This window comes from Haplochromis burtoni, unplaced genomic scaffold (genome assembly GCF_018398535.1).
Source record: "Haplochromis burtoni strain Fernald_Lab_line unplaced genomic scaffold, NCSU_Asbu1 Contig_221, whole genome shotgun sequence".
Lineage (NCBI taxonomy): Eukaryota > Metazoa > Chordata > Actinopteri > Cichliformes > Cichlidae > Haplochromis > Haplochromis burtoni.
Window position 1 is genome coordinate 549,486 of NW_024582582.1, and position 17,609 is coordinate 567,094.

Below are 17,609 nucleotides of genomic sequence, written 5' to 3' on the forward strand. Positions count from 1 at the left end.
TTATATTTACATATGCTACCAAGTTTGATGTAACTTATAGAGGAAGTTTAAGTCTGTAATGTGCATTTAAATTACTTTGATGTGGAGACTCATTCATCATTAATGACATGTTAAATGTTTTGTGAGAGTAAGCCACAAATTGCTACCTGTCAAATCATGCTTCATTAGATGTGAATTCTCATTATTCTTGGTGTGATTTTAACACTGGTTCAGACTGATTGTATTTCCTTTGATCCACAGTTTGGATTTTCAACAAGGCAGCTGTGGCTCAGGAAGCAGAGTGGGTTTTCTACCAAGGTCATACCCCAGCTACTCCAGCCCAAGTTGTTCCTGATGAGTGTGTGTGACAATGTTAGACAAGGTGCTGAAAAACAGTTCTTGTCTAAAATTGCTTTAAATGCTCAGTTAGAGCAGAAGAGTGCTATAAAAGTATCAGTCCATTTAAGCCCTGAATGAAAGAGAGCTTTGTACAAGTGGAAAAAACGAATTACACCCCAGCATATGCAACATTAAGTAACAGCTGATTCATTCCTTTAGGGTGCAGCAACAAAATGTGGACCAGCTCTAATTACCTATTTCTATAATAACCAGTGATTGCAACACCTGTGTGCTCACTTTGATAGTACTTTATGCTGTTAAGAATTGAGCTGGTGTTTGTTTACTGCACTGGCCAGTGGGTTTTTTCATAAGTTTAGTTGCTGAGGCATGTAGTTTCTCTCTTCTTCAATGGTGCATCTAAGTTACTAATGTCAACTCCTACCCTTTATATCAGTTCTAAGAGGTGTTGAAGGAGCTGTGTTGCTAAATATAGCTACGACTGCTTGTGTCCTAGGCAAAGGCCATATATAGAGGCCAAGTGATTTATAGTCGTCTTTATGGATTAGCTTGGGGGCTGGAAGCTTGGTGACTCACTAGGTATGTCAGTTAAGGGACACGAGCAGCTAGATGTTAAAACGGTTTACCTTGATTGCATGTTGTGCATTCATCACAAATTAAAATGAAAGCCTTTGATGACTCCTTTCATCTCACTGTGGCCTTTATATTCCTCTCTCACCTATGTAACACTGTTGACCAAACATGGTAAATGGTAAATGGCCTGTATTTGTATAGCGCTTTACTTAGTCCCTAAGGACCCCAAAGCGCTTTACACTACATTCAGTCATTCACCCATTCACACACACATTCACACTGTGTCTGTGCAGAGCCTATTTTTGATGATAAAACATGTTGCATTACAGTTTATTCACCACCAAAGCATACTGTATCTGCACATAAAAACCACAATCACTAATAGGTATTTGGCCACATTCTGATTTTGTTGTGGTTATTGCCACTGTGTTTGTACAGCACCAGTCAAAAGTTTGGACAAATCCATCCATTCACTTTTGACTGGTAGTGTATGCCACTGATCCTGATCTGCTGTCTTTACATGCCAGTCTGAGAACTGAAAGCCACACATGTTGTCAACTGTTTGAAGCAAATGAACGTTATTAAGTACAGATTGCTAGAGACTGTAGAACTATCAACGTCCCTCACCTGGAATTGATTAAACTCATTAAAACTCTTCTGTTAATCAAAGATTTTCTGTATGCTGGGCAACATATCAAACCCTGTGTGACTCTCGATGCAGTCAGTGAGTATGTGAATGTTAAGTGCTTAGGCAGAAAAAAAAAAACACTTTCATGAATGGGTGGATTTTACTCTGTTTTTCTAGACAATTTTAACACGAGTATCTGTACTTCAGTTTAAATGATAGTTGCTGTTTGACGACAATAATCCCTATTATATAATGTTATTGTTCAAATTTGTTAACCGGACCTATCAAATAAATGTGGTATATGCAAAACATCACAGAGTGAAATGCAGGTTAAGAGAATTTAACTACTAACTAGATATACTGTTTGGATGGGAGATCACTTTCGTCCACATCTATCTCTTGTGATTCAGGAGACTAAAAATAACTTGCATGGAGAGGTGTGAGTTTAATAATTGATTGCTCTCCGCTGAGATGCTCGCTTTTATTGGAATTCCGTCTCATGACCCGGTATCAGGGGTCTCAAACTCGCGGCCCGGGGGCCACTTGTGGCCCACGTCACCCCTACTTGTGGCCTGTACATTGGCGTGAAGAAATATAATTCGATTAAGCCTTGAAGTTGTTTTTGTTATTAGGGAAGATTTGTTTGTTATTGAATGCAATATTAAAATAAGTTCTTTAAAAAGAAAAAAAATAATAATTTGAGGGCAATATGAGCAGAGAGCACAAACGTGGAGGGATTGGCTGGGTTAGTTCAGTGAGAGAGTTATTTGTAAAGAAAACAATTTTCACTAGCAGTCAAAAACTAATGTGTACAATATTGTCTGCATTTTTATTTTGTTACAGACGTATCGCTACATCTATCACTTCGGCCGTCTTCCTCTGCTTGTCGTCCACTGCTATGTCCGGTTGGTTAGCCACCACCATTTTGTCCGTTTGTATCTGAAAGTCCCACAGGACCTTAGCTTAGTCATTCCCCACCACCCTTCGGGGCGTCTCCCATTTTGACCTCGGGACGTGCGGGCCATACTCCACAAAGCCACTTGGTTATGGCGTTCCATGTATGCCCTGCCTGCTAACCATGCACCCTGCTGTTATGTGCTGGATTGTGTCAGGGGCTCCTTACACAGCCTGCACCTGGGCTCTTGCCTGGTTAATATTGCCTGGTGTGATAGACCCCAGCCTCTATGGATCTTACGCTCAGAGCTTGCTCCTGTTGTAACAGCAGTCTGACGAGGAAAGAGCGGCTAGCAGGTCCAGCGGTTATGTGAGGTTAGCGGGATAACTCGAGGCCAGTCAGTTCAATTTAACAACTGACCTTTATTTGACGTTAACAACATAAGACCATACAAGCCAGGTCTCCACAGCTCTACTCCGTTCATACATGCATGTGCGGGGATGGACAGGCGCCGATGCCAGCCCGTTACAATGGTGAAGTCTCTCTCAGAACAGACACATGACATACACACTAGGAGACTCCCCCCAACCCAACTACTACAATAGTTGGGCAACACCCCCTAGCGGTGCTATACCACAATGATAAGGGTTGTTACACTGTGATGCTATGATTATTTCAGCCACTGGTTGCCGGTGGTCCATACTTGTGCAGGGGCCTGTCCTTCCATGATTTTTCCTCCTCTTCCTCCTCTATCTTGGGTTTCTGCTGCCTGAAGTATTCACTAAGCACGCGGTTGGTTGGGGCCATCTTGCTGATGTACTCGTGGATGTTCGCTGCCTCATCCTGAACTGTGGTGCTGACACTCACCAGTCTCCGGCCTCCTTCCTTCTGCTAGCGTACAGCGTCAGGGTGCTGGACTTGGGGTGAAACCCTCCATGCATGGTCAGGAGCTTTGTTGTCTTGATGTCAGTGGTTTCCATCTCCTCCTTTGGCCAGCCTATTATCCCAGCAGGGTACCACAGGCAGGGTGTAGGTGTTGATAGCCCGGATCTTGTTCTTGCCGTTCAGCTGACTTCTAAAGGACTTGCCTGACCCTCTGCAAGTACCTGGTGGTTGCAGCTTTCCTTGCAGCCTCTTTGTGGTTCTTATTTCCCTGTGGGATTCCCAGGTACTGTTAGCTGTCCTCGATGTCTGTAATGTTGCCTTCTGGTATTTCAATCCCCTCAGTTCTGACTACCTTCCCCTTTTTCGTTACCATCCAACTACACTTCTCAAATCCGAATGGCAATCCAGTGTCTTTGAATTTCAATTCAGAATTCAGAATTAAAATTTATGAAACATTTACATAACATCCACAACCCCATAAAAGTAAAAACTTTTTTAAATCAAAGTTGACTGTGCAGTTTCTATGTCCCACTGACCACTGAAATGATAAATAAAAAAAGTACCAATGTTCATTTGACTGCTGAGTGAGAGGGCTTGTTTCTAGAAGTACTTTGGTAGAAGTAATCAATTTGAATTAAGCTGATGTTCTTTATTAACACGCCCCCAATTCCACCTTTATACTACAGTAGCATTATTCTGTTTAGGGGTTGAAAGGATGTGACATCTGCTTATATAGAGTTGATTGTTGTTGACTAAGTCCACAAAGAGCAGTAAACCTCAAACTACAGCACATCTGACCAAACCCATTACACAAAGAAAACAGCATGAACTCATAATATAAATTCTTATGTGACTTACCTCCACCTCCCCCACTACACCAATATTTAGGGTTTCCCCGCATGCAAAATCACACTTTGAGCCTTGGATAGACTCATCACCACTGTAGGAGACTTATTACTCGTAGGTTCATTAACAAAACCGTAATTGACAGTGCTACATGTTTTTATGAGAATCTCTGCATCTACTTATATTGTTGGAAAAAGGGCTGCCACAAACGATTATTTTGATAGTCGACTAGTCACCGATTATTTTTGCGATTAGTCGACTAATCAGATCATCATCCATTGGACGTAAAACGTACAGCTTATTGCACCAGCAGCATCTGCTCTTATATAACTATCATTAGCTTACAGCTTTAAGTGTTTAAGGTCTGTGCTAACTAAAAATAAAGACAAGATGATAGTTTATTAAATTTTAATGAAATTTGCAGATTGTTTCGGTGAAGTTTAATAAACTCCTTGCTATCTAAAATATAACAGGACACCGGAGTATATTCTCGAGCATCTCACACTTCTGATAATCAGCTGTCTGCTTGACGTTTATTCAGCTGTGTAAAAACTATAACTTTAATCTCAGCCAAACCGATTTACTCAGGAACAAATAAAATACTGAAAAAAGCCAAACAATAACATTTTTAAGTTATCTAAGTGACTTATATTACATGTTTAACCTGAGTAGCGAAAGACGGCGGTGGGTTTGAAAACGATTTGCCGGGAGTCCGGTGTTCTCACGGCTCTAGTGAGCCTTGCCCCCGGCTAGCTATCGAGCTAGTGGGTAACAGACGTCTCCGAAAACGTCGGAGCGCTTTTGAAAATATGTGGTGTCTTGATAAACTGAGCAGATATTTGAGGTTTACACAGCTACATTCTCGCCTGAAAATATGTTAAACGTTTCAAATTCCGTTCTTTCATCTTAATTCTGTTGTTTTCATTCTAATTCAGTTGTTTTCATTCAAATTCTGTTGTTTTCATTCATTTCTGTTTTTCATTCTAATTCTGTTGTTTTCATTCAAATTCCATTTGTCATTCTAATTCTGTTTTGTTCAAATCTGTTGTTTTCATTCTAATTCCAGTTCTTTTCATTCAAATTCTGTTCTTTGTCATTCAATTCTGTTGTTTTCTTTCAAATTCTGTTGTTTCATTCAAATTCAGTTCTTTTCATTCTAATTCAGTTCTTTTCATTCTAATTCAGTTCTTTCATTCTTTACTTCTTGTTTTCATTCTAATCTGTTTTTCATTCAAATTCTGTTGTTTTCATTCTAATTCATGTTTTCATTCAAATTCCGTTCTTGTCATTCTAATTCTGTTGTTTTCTTTCAAATTCTGTTGTTTCTTCTAATTCAGTTCTTTCATTCTAATTCTGTTGTTTTCATTCAAATTTGTTGTTTTCTTTCAAATTCCAGTTGTTTTCATTCAAATTCCGTTGTCATTCTAATTCTGTTGTTTTCTTTCAAATTCTGTTGTTCTCCTTCTAATTCAGCTCTTTTCATTCTAATTCAGTTTTTTCATTCTATTCTGTTGTTTTCATTCAAATTCTGTTGTTTCATTCAATTCTTGTTTTCATTCTAATTCTGTTGTTTTCATTCAATTCTGTTGTTTTTATTCAAATTCCTTCTTGTCATTCTAATTCTGTTTTTGTTCGAAATCTGTTGTTTTCCTTCTAATCCAGTTCTTTTCATTCAAATTCTGTTCTTGTCATTCAAATTCTGTTGTTTTCTTTCAAATTCTGTTGTTTCTTCATAATTCTTTTTTCATTCAATTCCGTTCTTGTCATTCTAATTCGTTTTTCTTTAATTGTTTTTTCCTTCTAATCTGTTCTTTTATTTAATTCAGTTCTTTACATTCTAATTCTGTTGTTTTCATTAAATTCATTGTTTTCTTTCTAATTCTGTTGTTTTCGTTCAAATTTTGTTGTTTTCTTTCAAATTCCATTCTTGTCATTCTAATTCTATTTTTTTTTCAAATTCCTTTTTCATTCAAATTCAATTCTTCTCATTCTAATTCTGTTGTTTTCTTCTAATCCAGTTCTTTTCATTCAAATTTTGTTGTTTTCATTCAAATTCCGTTCTTGTCATTCAATGTTTTGTTTTCTTTCAAATTCTGTTGTTTTCATTCATTCCTTCTTGTTTTCAATTTTTTGTTTTCATTCAAATTCTGTTGTTTTCATTCAAATTCTGTTTTGTCATTCTAATTTTGTTTTCTTTCAAATTCTGTTTTTCATTCAAATTTTTTTTTCATCTAATTCTGTTGTTTCATTCAAATTCCTGTTTTCATTCAAATTCTGTTCTTGTCATCCTAATTCTGTTGTTTTCGTTTGAAATCCGTTGTTTTCCTTCTAATCCATTTCTTTTCATTCAAATTCTGTTGTTTTCTTCAATTCAGTTGTTTTCATTCAAATTCGTTCTTGTCATTCTAATTCTGTTGTTTTCTTCATAATTCTGTTGTTTTCATTCAAATTCTGTTGTTTTCATTCAAATTGTCTTAAATGTTGTTTTCATTCAAATTCTGTTGTTTTCTTTCAACTTCTGGTGTTTTCATTCAAATTCCATTCTTGTCATTCTAATTCTGTTGTTCTCGTTCAAATTCTGTTCTTTTAATTCTAATTCAGATCTTTTCATTCTAATTCAGTTCTTTTCATTCAAATTCTGTTCTTGTCATCCTAATTCTGTTGTTTTCATTTGAAATCCGTTTTCATTCTAATCCAGTTCTTTTCATTCAAATTCTGTTATTTTTATTCAAATTCCGTTCTTGTCATTCTAATTCTATTTTTGTTCGAAATTGTTGTTTTCCTTCTAACAAAGTTCTTTTCATTCAAATTCTGTTCTCTTCATTCTAATTCTGTTGTTTTCATTCAAATTTTGTTGTTTTCTTTCAAATTCTGTTGTTTTCTTTCAAATTCCGTTCTTGTCATTCTAATTCTGTTGTTTTCATTCTAATTCTGTTGTTCTCTTTCAACTTCCGTTGTTTTCGTTCAAATTTGGTTGTTTTCTTTCAACTTCCATTCTTGTCATTCTAATTCAAATTTTTTTTGTTCAAATTCCTGTGTTTTCATTCAAATTCTGTTCTTGTCATTCTAATTCTGATCTTTTCGTTTGAAATCCGTTGTTTTCCTTCTAATCCAGTTCTTTTCATTCAAATTTTGTTGTTTTCATTCAAATTTTGTTGTTTTCATTCAAATTTTGTTGTTTTCATTCAAATTCCGTTCTTGTCATTCGAATGTTGTTGTTTTCTTTCAACTTCCGGTGTTTTCATTCAAATTCCATTCTTGTCATGGAAGAATGACAAGAATGTCATTCAAGAGACATGACATTCTTGTCATGTCTCTTTTGGCTCTCAGCGAAGGCGGTCGCACTTTTCTCCTCTCCTGCCCTTATCTTCCCTGCGTAGCTTCTTATGTCCTTGTCTTGTCTTGTGTTTTTACTTACTTTTCCCTGGAACACTCTCTCACAGTCTGTTCTCTAAAACCTAAAAGATGAATTATGGATTTGATCAACTGGTCTCTGAATGCAATTGACACCCCTTCTCAACGAGAAGTCTGGGCTCGGGTGAGCCTGACTGCTGAAGATATCTACCTATTCGGAACCATGATAACAGGGTTCTTGCTGATCGGAGCTGGCTTGGCCCTGGACTTATCGAAGAATTAAGGAAGCGGAACCGGCTGTTCAAACCCCCACAAGGCTGCCCGCTGGGATTGAAATGATGGGACGAGGCGTGAGTTTCTCAAAATGGGCTCATTGAGTGCAGCACGGAGAAGATCTTGGAGAACGCACGGCTGCCGTGAATACTCAGAACAAGACCTCTGAGTGAAAAACTGGATTACATCTGGAGGGGCTAGCTCGAATAACACCTTTGAGCGCAAATTCGATCACATCTTGGGGAAGTGCACTGCGGTCGTGAGTTCTCAGAACCTGCTCTTTGAGCAAAAAGAATGACAACATCACGGAACGTAAGTTTGGATAACATCATAGAAAGCTCACGGCTCTCCAACGGGAGATTGAGAGACCAGTGTTGGACTGTTAGAACAGCTTTGAAATTCATATGAGTTGTTCGCACTAAAGTAAAAACCATCATCACTTCATGCGGAGACCCCTTCGGCGCCAGCTGTGGCCTCAAGGCTGGAGCTGAACAAAACACCCTCGCTATCGAGCTAGTGGGTAACAGACGTCTCCGAAAATGTCGGAGCGCTTTTGAAATATGCGGTGTCTTGATAAACCGGGCACATATTTGAAGTTTACACAGCTACATTCTTGCCTGAAAATATGTTAAACGTTTATTTTGTGACCCAGAAAGAATAATAAGAGCAATGTCTGTGAAGGTTCTCAGTCATCCAGGTCATCGTAGTCAAAGGAGCTTGCAAAGAAAAATAAGAGTAATATTAAAACTAACTAGCTGCCCCATTGTTGGAAACTGAGCTGGGCTGCGCTATGAATTCTGGGACACAGCTTCTTCTTCGGGGTTTAACGGCAGCTGGCATCCTTGTACATGCAGTGCTGCCATCTTCTGTTTCAGTCCGTTATTACACTCTTAAATCCTACTACTTATTCCTGCGTCTTTTGTGATCTTACAAAGCTTCAAACGACGCGTCGACTATTAAATTAGTCGTCGACGATTTTGATAGTTGACGTAATCGTGACTAGTCGACTAATTGTGGCAGCCCTAGTTGGAAACATTACTACATTTTATTCTTGATTCATTTTATTTTATTCTTTTCCTAGATTGCAGACATTTTTGTTTCATTAGTGCTCTGTTTGAGTACCTGCACATTGTACCTCATATCTTTTTGTCTGTTTGCTTGGTAATTTTTTAAGTGATTTTAAGTGACAAAAATATTTTCATGTTTATTATTATTCAAATATCTTTTTTCTATTTTTTTTTCTATTTCTATGTTATAAACACTTCGTAGAGCTCTGCAGGTCAGGGACAATGTTCATTGCAATGAAAATTATTTTAAATGTACATTTGGAAAACAAATTCTTTACTGAAGTGAAGCCACATGCACTCAGTAGGTCGTTTGGTACAGCTACAAATAATTTCTTGGCCTCCTTGAAGTATGGGGATTATGGTAACTATGTACAGCACACTAAAACTTATGATGCATGACACTTAGTCAGGCATTAAACAGAGTAAGAGTGGATGAGTTATAATTTGCATGACTTAATATTTCAACATTAACGGTTTACCTTGTGAAGAGATTAAGACTCCTCACTAAGCGGGGCGGCTGCAGTAGGAGGAAGCTTTAAACTGAAAAGGTTTATGTAGGGAGAATAACACTGAAATTCATTTCTGAATTATTTATAACACAGAAAAGGAATTAACTTAACACACTGCACAACTTCAATTTACCTTATTTATTAATTTTTCACGCACAACTACCCTTCCCACCTAATGTCACTGCAAAACATGTAGATGAGTTTATTGGTCATTTTCTGACATTTGCATATTGTTTTCATTTGTTTTGCTTATTTTCTTCTGGCATCTGCTTGCGTGACACAAGAAACTGACTGGATCCACTGTGAGAGGACAAATTCAGTTACTTGGCAGGAGTTTCCAGCAAGAGTCAGAAGTACCTACTTCAAAGTACAAAGACATCTTCGGGGCAGAAGATGTCCACCTGTAACCCTGACTAAAGCCATGCAGGAGGGGATCTCAGGATCCAGACACCAGTGGATAGTTCTCACGTTTTTAAAAGCCTTGCATAGATTTGCATTTCAAATTTTTAGTTTGTTGTTGCTAGAAGATTGTAGTGATTAAGAAACCAGATTATAAAGTGCATGTTGATCATTTCTGGGTAATGAATTGGAAAGAAAATGTAAAGAACTGTAGCACAAAGTAGACGCAGTGTAAAGGAAGGTGTATGGATGTAAATAATGTCCTATATGTCAATGGACTGATTGCACTCAGTCCAAAGACATATACTGAAAACCTGTCCAACAATTTGTGAGTACAAGAAAATAATTATTAGAATACAATGAGTTAAATTTGCTTAGATGAGAGGGTCCAGCAGTAGATGAGAGGAATAGGGAAGGATTTGTCTGTGTTTCAGTTTGGCTTAGCTGTAGCCTGAGAGTGTGTGTAATTGTTTAGAGGGAAAGGAATTTATGGACACTGGGGGTCTGCCTGTCATGAAAGGAGCCAGGAAGCTACAGTTGGGAATTGCTGATGCTGATGCTGATGCTTGTACCTTTAATAAAAACTCGTAATTGTTATAACTTAGAAGCAGGTTTGCAGGAGACTCTCCACATGCTTATCTGTAAATGTAAGACAATAAGAGGCCAATGGCCCAGTGGATGCAGAGTGGGGGTCTCAGTGTTTGTAATATGTTAACTCTGGTTTGTATGTTGTCTAAAGGAATTTGGTGTAGCTTGGGTGGGGAGATTACTTTTATGACCGGCAGGAAGTCACGTATACCGACACACACAGTGCTTTGACTGTTACACTCACACACCCACATGCACACTCACTCACGTGCACACATACACACAGGTACGCGCACACACAGGCACTCACGTGCTCGTGCATACACACAGAGACACAGAGTTTGCAGCACACCGTGGGGGTTTTATGATAGGGTGGCTTCTATAAAGATGACTGTAACAAACAAAGGAGTGAAGATCTGCAGAGGGACACCGGCCTTGCACGTCTCCCCTTCTAGAAGATGCATGCTTAAATGAAGATGATTAAAGATGAATAAAGGTTTTTGTGAAAATGACTACTGAGTCCGGTGCCGTCTCTGGATGCCCGAGGAATAAAAAGAACCGGGGTGAAACTGATTTCGTAACACAGACTAGACAGGTGCTTACTTTCACAGCCTCCCAATGACCCAAAAAGCTAAGGCTTCATTGCTTATTTTTTGTTCAATGAATAACAAATTTCCAACAGATTCTAATTAGATTTCTAATAATTCAATTCAATTCTGTACAATTCAGTTTTTTTATACAGTGTGAAATCACAACGGTTGTCTCAAGGTGTTTATATTGTAAGGTAATAATTGCAATACTACAGTGAAAGCAGAAAACCCGAACAATCAGATGGCCTCCTTACGAGCAAGCACTTTGGTGACAGTCGGAAAGAAAAACTCCCTTTAAACAGGAAGAAACCTCCAGCAGAACCAGACTCAGGCAGGGGTAGGCAGGGGTGAGGGGAGGAAGACAGGGCCAAGATAAAATGTGGAAGACAGCCAGAGATTAATAACAACTTCTGGTTAAATGCAAAGTGGTGTATAAACACATAGTGAGTGACAAAAGGTCAGTGAAGAAGAAAGACTTAGTGTATCATGGGAAGCACCCAGCAGCCAAGGTCTATTGCAGCATCACTAAGGGAGGATTTAGGGTCACCTTATCCAGCCCTAACTATATGTTTAAGCAAAAAAAGGACATTTTTAACCTAATCTTAAAAGTAGAGATAGTGTATGACTCCCGAATCCAAATTAGGAGCTGTTTTCACAGGAGAGGGAACTGGAAGCTGAAGGCTCTGCCCCTCATTATTGAGAATAAAGTGCCCTATTCAGGTGATCAGTATTAGGTCTTTAAGAAAAGATGGGGCGTGAAGTTGGAAATATGCTCTCTCTGTCTAGGCCAGGGGTGCATGCGGCTCTTTAGTCCTTATACTGCGGCTCCGCGTGGTTTGGAAAAACAATTATAAGTATTTAACTTAAGTGTATTTTATTTGTGTTCGTATTTTTAAATTGTGGTTCTAAATTGGAAGATTATTGTGATATTGAAATCTAAAAATAAAATTATATGTTATTATTTTTCATTGCTGAAAATAAGCGTCACACTCGCATAAACCATACCCGCTGAAATGCCCTGCATTTATGGAGACTTTCAACCCCAAGCAGACCAAGTATGGATCTTCGGATCCACATACGTATGTGAGCAGCTGTTCTCCACCATGAACTATGGTAAAAACAAACACCGCTCACGCCTCACAGATGACAGCTTACAGTCCTGCGTAAAGATGAAAGTGACTCCGTGCAGCCTCGATTTGCAGGTTCAGGGGCAGAAGTCCCATTGTAAACATACCACGGCAGACCCGACAATGTTTCCGTGAACATGCTTTTCAGCATCTCTTTATTGACCACTTTTCACACATGGTCCACACAGCCGGGTGTAGCTTTTCAGCTCACAGCCCAACACACACCAACACAACAGCAGAGAGAGCACAGACTTTAAGGCGGCGAGGCGTGATTGCAGATGCCGCTCAGGTGCGTCCGCCTCCCCTACAGCGGCAGACCACGCCCCGCCACACACATTAACCACGTAAAATAAATATTTCAGATATTTTGCAGATATTTATTTTTCCTTTTTTTCTTTAGCAGCATAGTACTTTTTTCCAAATATTTTTAAAATTCAGGTCAAGGCTCCGCTACAGGATGCGAAATTCCAAAGGTGATATAAGCTTGACGGTCACTACAGTTTTTGTTTGCTATAAGAATAATTTAAGTTCAGCTTCAGCGTCATTTAAAAGCGATCTTCAACTGGGTGTATCTCCTTTTTGTTATGGTTTTTAAGAGTTCAAAATGTGTTCATTATATAAATAAAATTTAATTTTCTCTGTAGCACTTCATAGATTTCATAAGCAACACAATTTAGCTGTTTATACAAAGCAGTGTTATCTTCATTTTAGATGCCAAAAAGTATTTGCGGCTCCCAGTGTTTTCTTTTCCATGGAAACTAGGTCCAAATGGCTCTATGGGTGTTAAAGGTTGTTGACCCCTGGTCTAGGCCATGTGTCTGTCATGACTCTCGCTGCAGCATTTTGGATCAACTCACGGCTTTTCAGGGATTTTTTTTAGGACATCCTGATAATAATGAATTATTGTAGCTCAGCCTAGAAGGAATAAATACATGAACTTATTTTTCAGTATCACCCTGAGACAGGATGGTTCTAATTTTAGAGATGCTGTGCCAATGAAGGAAAGCAATCCTACCTATTTGTTTAATATTTGCATTCAAGGACATTTTCAAAATGGTCAAAAGTGACTTATATTGTTACTGGAGGTCAAGAAAATGCAATCCAACGTAAGCATCTGGTTAGACACAAGATCTTTAGAAATTTGTTGTAATTAGATGCTAACCTCAGCTTATCTGAATTTAGAAGCAGAAAATTAGACGATCCTGACCAACTAGACTTTATCTCTTTGAAACATTTGAGACATTACTGCTGTTTAACTAATTGGTTTGTGTTGTGTTATTTGGCTTTATGTATATAAAAAACTGGGTATCATCTGCAAAGCCGTGAAAATATATGATATTCCTTCTAATGGTACTCCTTCAGGCAGGGATTGTCAACCTTTAACATCAAAAGTTGTTGAAGCTCCTCCTGCCAAGGGAGAGAGATGGGCAGGTGGCAGGTGTAATTGGGAGATGACAAATCAATATATATAGTATATGTACTAATAGGCATGGTTAACCCTACTCTGTGGCTCGTGAGCCATGGGTTGCTGACCTCTAGCCTAGGGAAAGGATGCATAATGTGAACATAATTGGTCCTAGCATAGAGCCTTGTGGAACTCCGTAATTCACCTCTGTGTGTGAAGAAGACTCCCCCATTTACATGAACAAATTATAGTGTGTTAGATAGAAATGATTCAAACTTTAATACCTACAGTATGCTCTAATCTCTGTAATATAATATTATGGTCAACAGTATCAAAAACTGCACAAATTACACATATACCTATTATAATCTTGCTAAATGAAGAAGGAAGACTCTGTAGGAGTGTTTTGAGTGTAGACAGCATGTCAGGAGTGGCAGCACCAGGAGAGCAGCTAGTCAGTTACAGAAGAGTATGCCTCTTATCAGAGTAAATCAAAGAAAAATGCCAGGTGAAACCATGAGGTATAGTGTGAAAGGTGGCCTCTACTCAGCATCTTCACAAAAGCTTCCATTGAAGACAGAATGCAGTCAAACAGAAGGTGACAGCCTCCTTGAAACAGAAAATTAATCAGAACCAGCAGATGGATACGCTGCTGTATTATCGTTCTGCCCTGGTGACAAAATGTGTCGCAACATACTCAGCAAAACTCACAATAATGGAACATGGAGGCAAACCTCTCTCAGTTGCAGCTTTGCAGACAAGGGGACTGAATCAGTCTAGTAGTTACAAAACAGTGGGGTGGAACATGGAAGGGCCTCATGTTCTGTTGCTGTTCAGCCTAAAGGGTGATTTACAGCATGAACTGTAAGGAGTATAGCACTGGGCAGTGGAGTGGATAGAAGCTGGATAAATGTGTTGTCCAGAGACCAAGGATTCACAACAGCCACAACCAGAGGCCATTATCCAAACACTTCTGGACTTGTTCCAATGAATATCCAAAGCGTGAATGTGCCCACATGGAAAAAAAATTGATACTTCAGCCACAAAGAGCAGTACCCGCCATGATGGAGAAAATGGAGAAAGAGGCTAGAGGCCAAGATTAAGGCAACGGGAAGGAAAGGTAGCCAACTATCGTAGCTGCAGAAAGGTGTGATGAAAACAGGGATCCCTAAGAGGTACAGCAAGCTGCCATACCCGAGGTCTTCAAAAAACTGCCAAGCAAAGACTCACAGCCTTAGCTAGCCACCTGAAAAGGTATACCAGACAGATAGGTGTACACTCAGTGACAGGGGAACAAAACGACAAGAGCCCCACCAAGGCTGGGGACAGAGCAATATCGAAAGAGCATATGGGAGAAGGATGCAGCCCATAACAACAATGCTCAGTGGCTAGTGGATCCAAGAGCAGACCACAGCAACCTTCCTGAACAAGCTCTGGTAACCATTACAGTAGCAGACATCCAAGAAAGTTTCAAGCATGAAGAGTTTGATGCACCAGTGAGGATCCATGTGAGGCACACATGGATCTTGAAATGCCTGTACTCTGTGCCTGTCGATAATGACTGAACTGTATCCCTAAGGGATAATCCTTCCACCTTTCAGAGAAAACTAATTTCCGCCATTTGTATCCGTGACCTCAGTCCAATTTTAGCAAACAGATGAAACCTTGATTAATGCATTTATGGCATTTCTTAACAACGATGCACCATCTGGTGGCATTGAGGCATTTTGAACTCAAGTTACCAGTATTACGCATCAATTAAAATTTTACTAGACTAAACGACTAGTAAGGCTGGTACAGACTATTGATAACAGTGATAATTAGTCAGCTATTCGACTAGTCACAAGCAGAGAGAGAGAAAGAAGAGTAGCAGGTCCAAGTTGAGTAAATGAAATGAAATTCATCTTAATCTTAGTTTTATTTGCAATCATACAGAATTTATTCTGTGTCCTTAAGCACTTTCTAATTATTATGCACACATTCGCACTCCAGTGGATGCACTGGGAACAGTCAGTATCTTGCCCAAGGTTATTTTGACATGGAGATCGGAGGACCTAAGCTCGATGCCCCGAGAGACTGGTTGTCCTTTTTAAACATTATGACTTGACTTTCATGACTTAATTATACTTGAGAAAAACAGGATATTATGTAATAGTATCCAATGTTTACACTGAACAATGTTTACATCTCATAGCTATGTAAGGTTGAGATCATCAACTTGGGCTGCAGCTCTTCTCTTCTTGACTTTGGGAATAGTACCAGCTATGTTACTATTATACTGTTTAGGATTCCCCCAAGAGAACCTCGGCAAAAGTGAGGGGAACACAGACAGTTGTTGTGACAGTATTGAGAGTACCCTATACCCTGCCTCAGTGGAAGAAATGCATGCAGGCATGTCATATACAGATTCACAGTTTAACAATTCCATAAATCACCATTCTCTATTTGACCCACAGTGATAGATCCAAAATGCACCTGATACAGCAGATAGAGATCCGATTTCACCCAGAACAGCATGTAAATGTAAAAACAACATTTGTAGCAGCTGTACACCGCTACAAAATCTTTGAATATTTTCATTTTTGTATTTGTCACTATAAAAGTGATTTCTAAAATGAACCCAAATCGCAAAATACAATAGCAAAACTGCCTGTTATAATAAATTGAGATGGTAAACATAGACATCACACATCAGGGACATAATTATCCACTATATGTATAGGTAAACCATGCAATTATATGTATGTATGTATGTATTTATTTATTTATTTATTTATTTTATTAACTGTTTGTTAATACTCAGACAGTGATAATAAAACTTTTAATAATAATTGTCAAAAGTGTGAAGAAGGCTGTCACCCAAAGGCATGTAAAACTTTTTACCCTGCCAAATCACTGCCGCTTAACAATTTGATGAGTCATTAAATGACTGCGAGCTTCTAAATCTAGTGGGTATGAGTCAGAAGGCCAAACTAATAGTAGGGTTGATTCAGTCCCTGTGATAACAAAGGAAAACAGACAGTGGCATTGTAGAAGGAAAAGACAGAGACATTTCTACTTACACATCAAAGCGAAGGTTCTGCTTTTCCTCAAAGAAGAAATCAAGGACAAACTTCCTAACAAAGTCAGGGTTCAGTGTGTTATCGATCACTTCTGTCCGGCCAAACTAGAGGAAAGACACAGACAAGAGAGACATTAAGGACAACAAAGTCAACAGCTATCAAGTCAGTCTGTTTGTTTAGTAACAGAGAAAGCACTTTCAGTAAACAAAGTGAAAAAAAGAGAGTGAAAAACACTGTTGCTTCTGCTGCAGTGCCTGTTTCGCTAGCTTTTCCTATAAGAGAACACTGTACTTGAGCATCAACTCACAAGCAGTGTTGGGCAAGTTACTTTGAAAAAGTAATTAGTTATAGTTACTTCTTCAAAAAAGTAACTGAGATAGCAACTGAGTTACAATATTATATAAGTAACTAATTACTAGGAAAAGTAACTATTGCATTACTTTGAAAAAAATGCTTAACCCTCGGGTCCAGAGGAGCTCATATCATTCTTTTCAGCACAACCTCACGTCTGTAGAAATGTTGTAGAAAACAATTATATTTTTTACTGTAACAACTACAAACATGTTTAACGAATCATATTTCATAACTTGAAATGCAAACATAAACTGCAAATTTAAAAAAAAAAAACCTATGCAGAAGTGCAGAACTCCATCACAGTTTAATTCACACCTCAAACATTTATTAAACAATTAAACACATAAAAGTAAACTGCAATAAATTACATGTAGTAATAAAATACACTACTAACTCTTTTACGCTATGTCCACACCTACACGGGTATTTTTGAAAACGCAGCTGTTTCTATGCGTTTGGGCCTTTCGTCCACACGTAAACGGCGCTTCAAATCACCGAAAACTGATATTCTTTAAAACTCCTTTTTTGCGTTTACGTGTGGACGAGGAATACAAAGTTCATCGCGCAATGTCAAAGGTATGTGCCTTTTTTCACGTCACGCTGTGCGCCACGTTATTGTTTACATGAGAATTTCTACAATGGTAGATAGAGACAAAATACTGTTAATCTTACTGTCAGGTTTTACACGCTTACATACACACCCGCAGTTACTGTCCCT

At 38.6% G+C, this 17,609-nt stretch overlaps 1 protein-coding gene across 2 annotated transcripts in view; it reads right to left on the bottom strand.

Moving 5' to 3' along the window:
* LOC102302282 (copine-9) overlaps positions 1–17,609 on the bottom strand; it is a 198,881-nt gene that overhangs the window by 131,944 nt on the left and 49,328 nt on the right. For both annotated transcript variants that reach the window (XM_014338841.2, XM_014338840.2), the window contains exon 4: positions 16,538–16,641. In XM_014338841.2, coding sequence (XP_014194327.1) covers positions 16,538–16,641 — 104 coding nt within the window. The remainder of the gene's footprint in view (positions 1–16,537; positions 16,642–17,609) is intronic.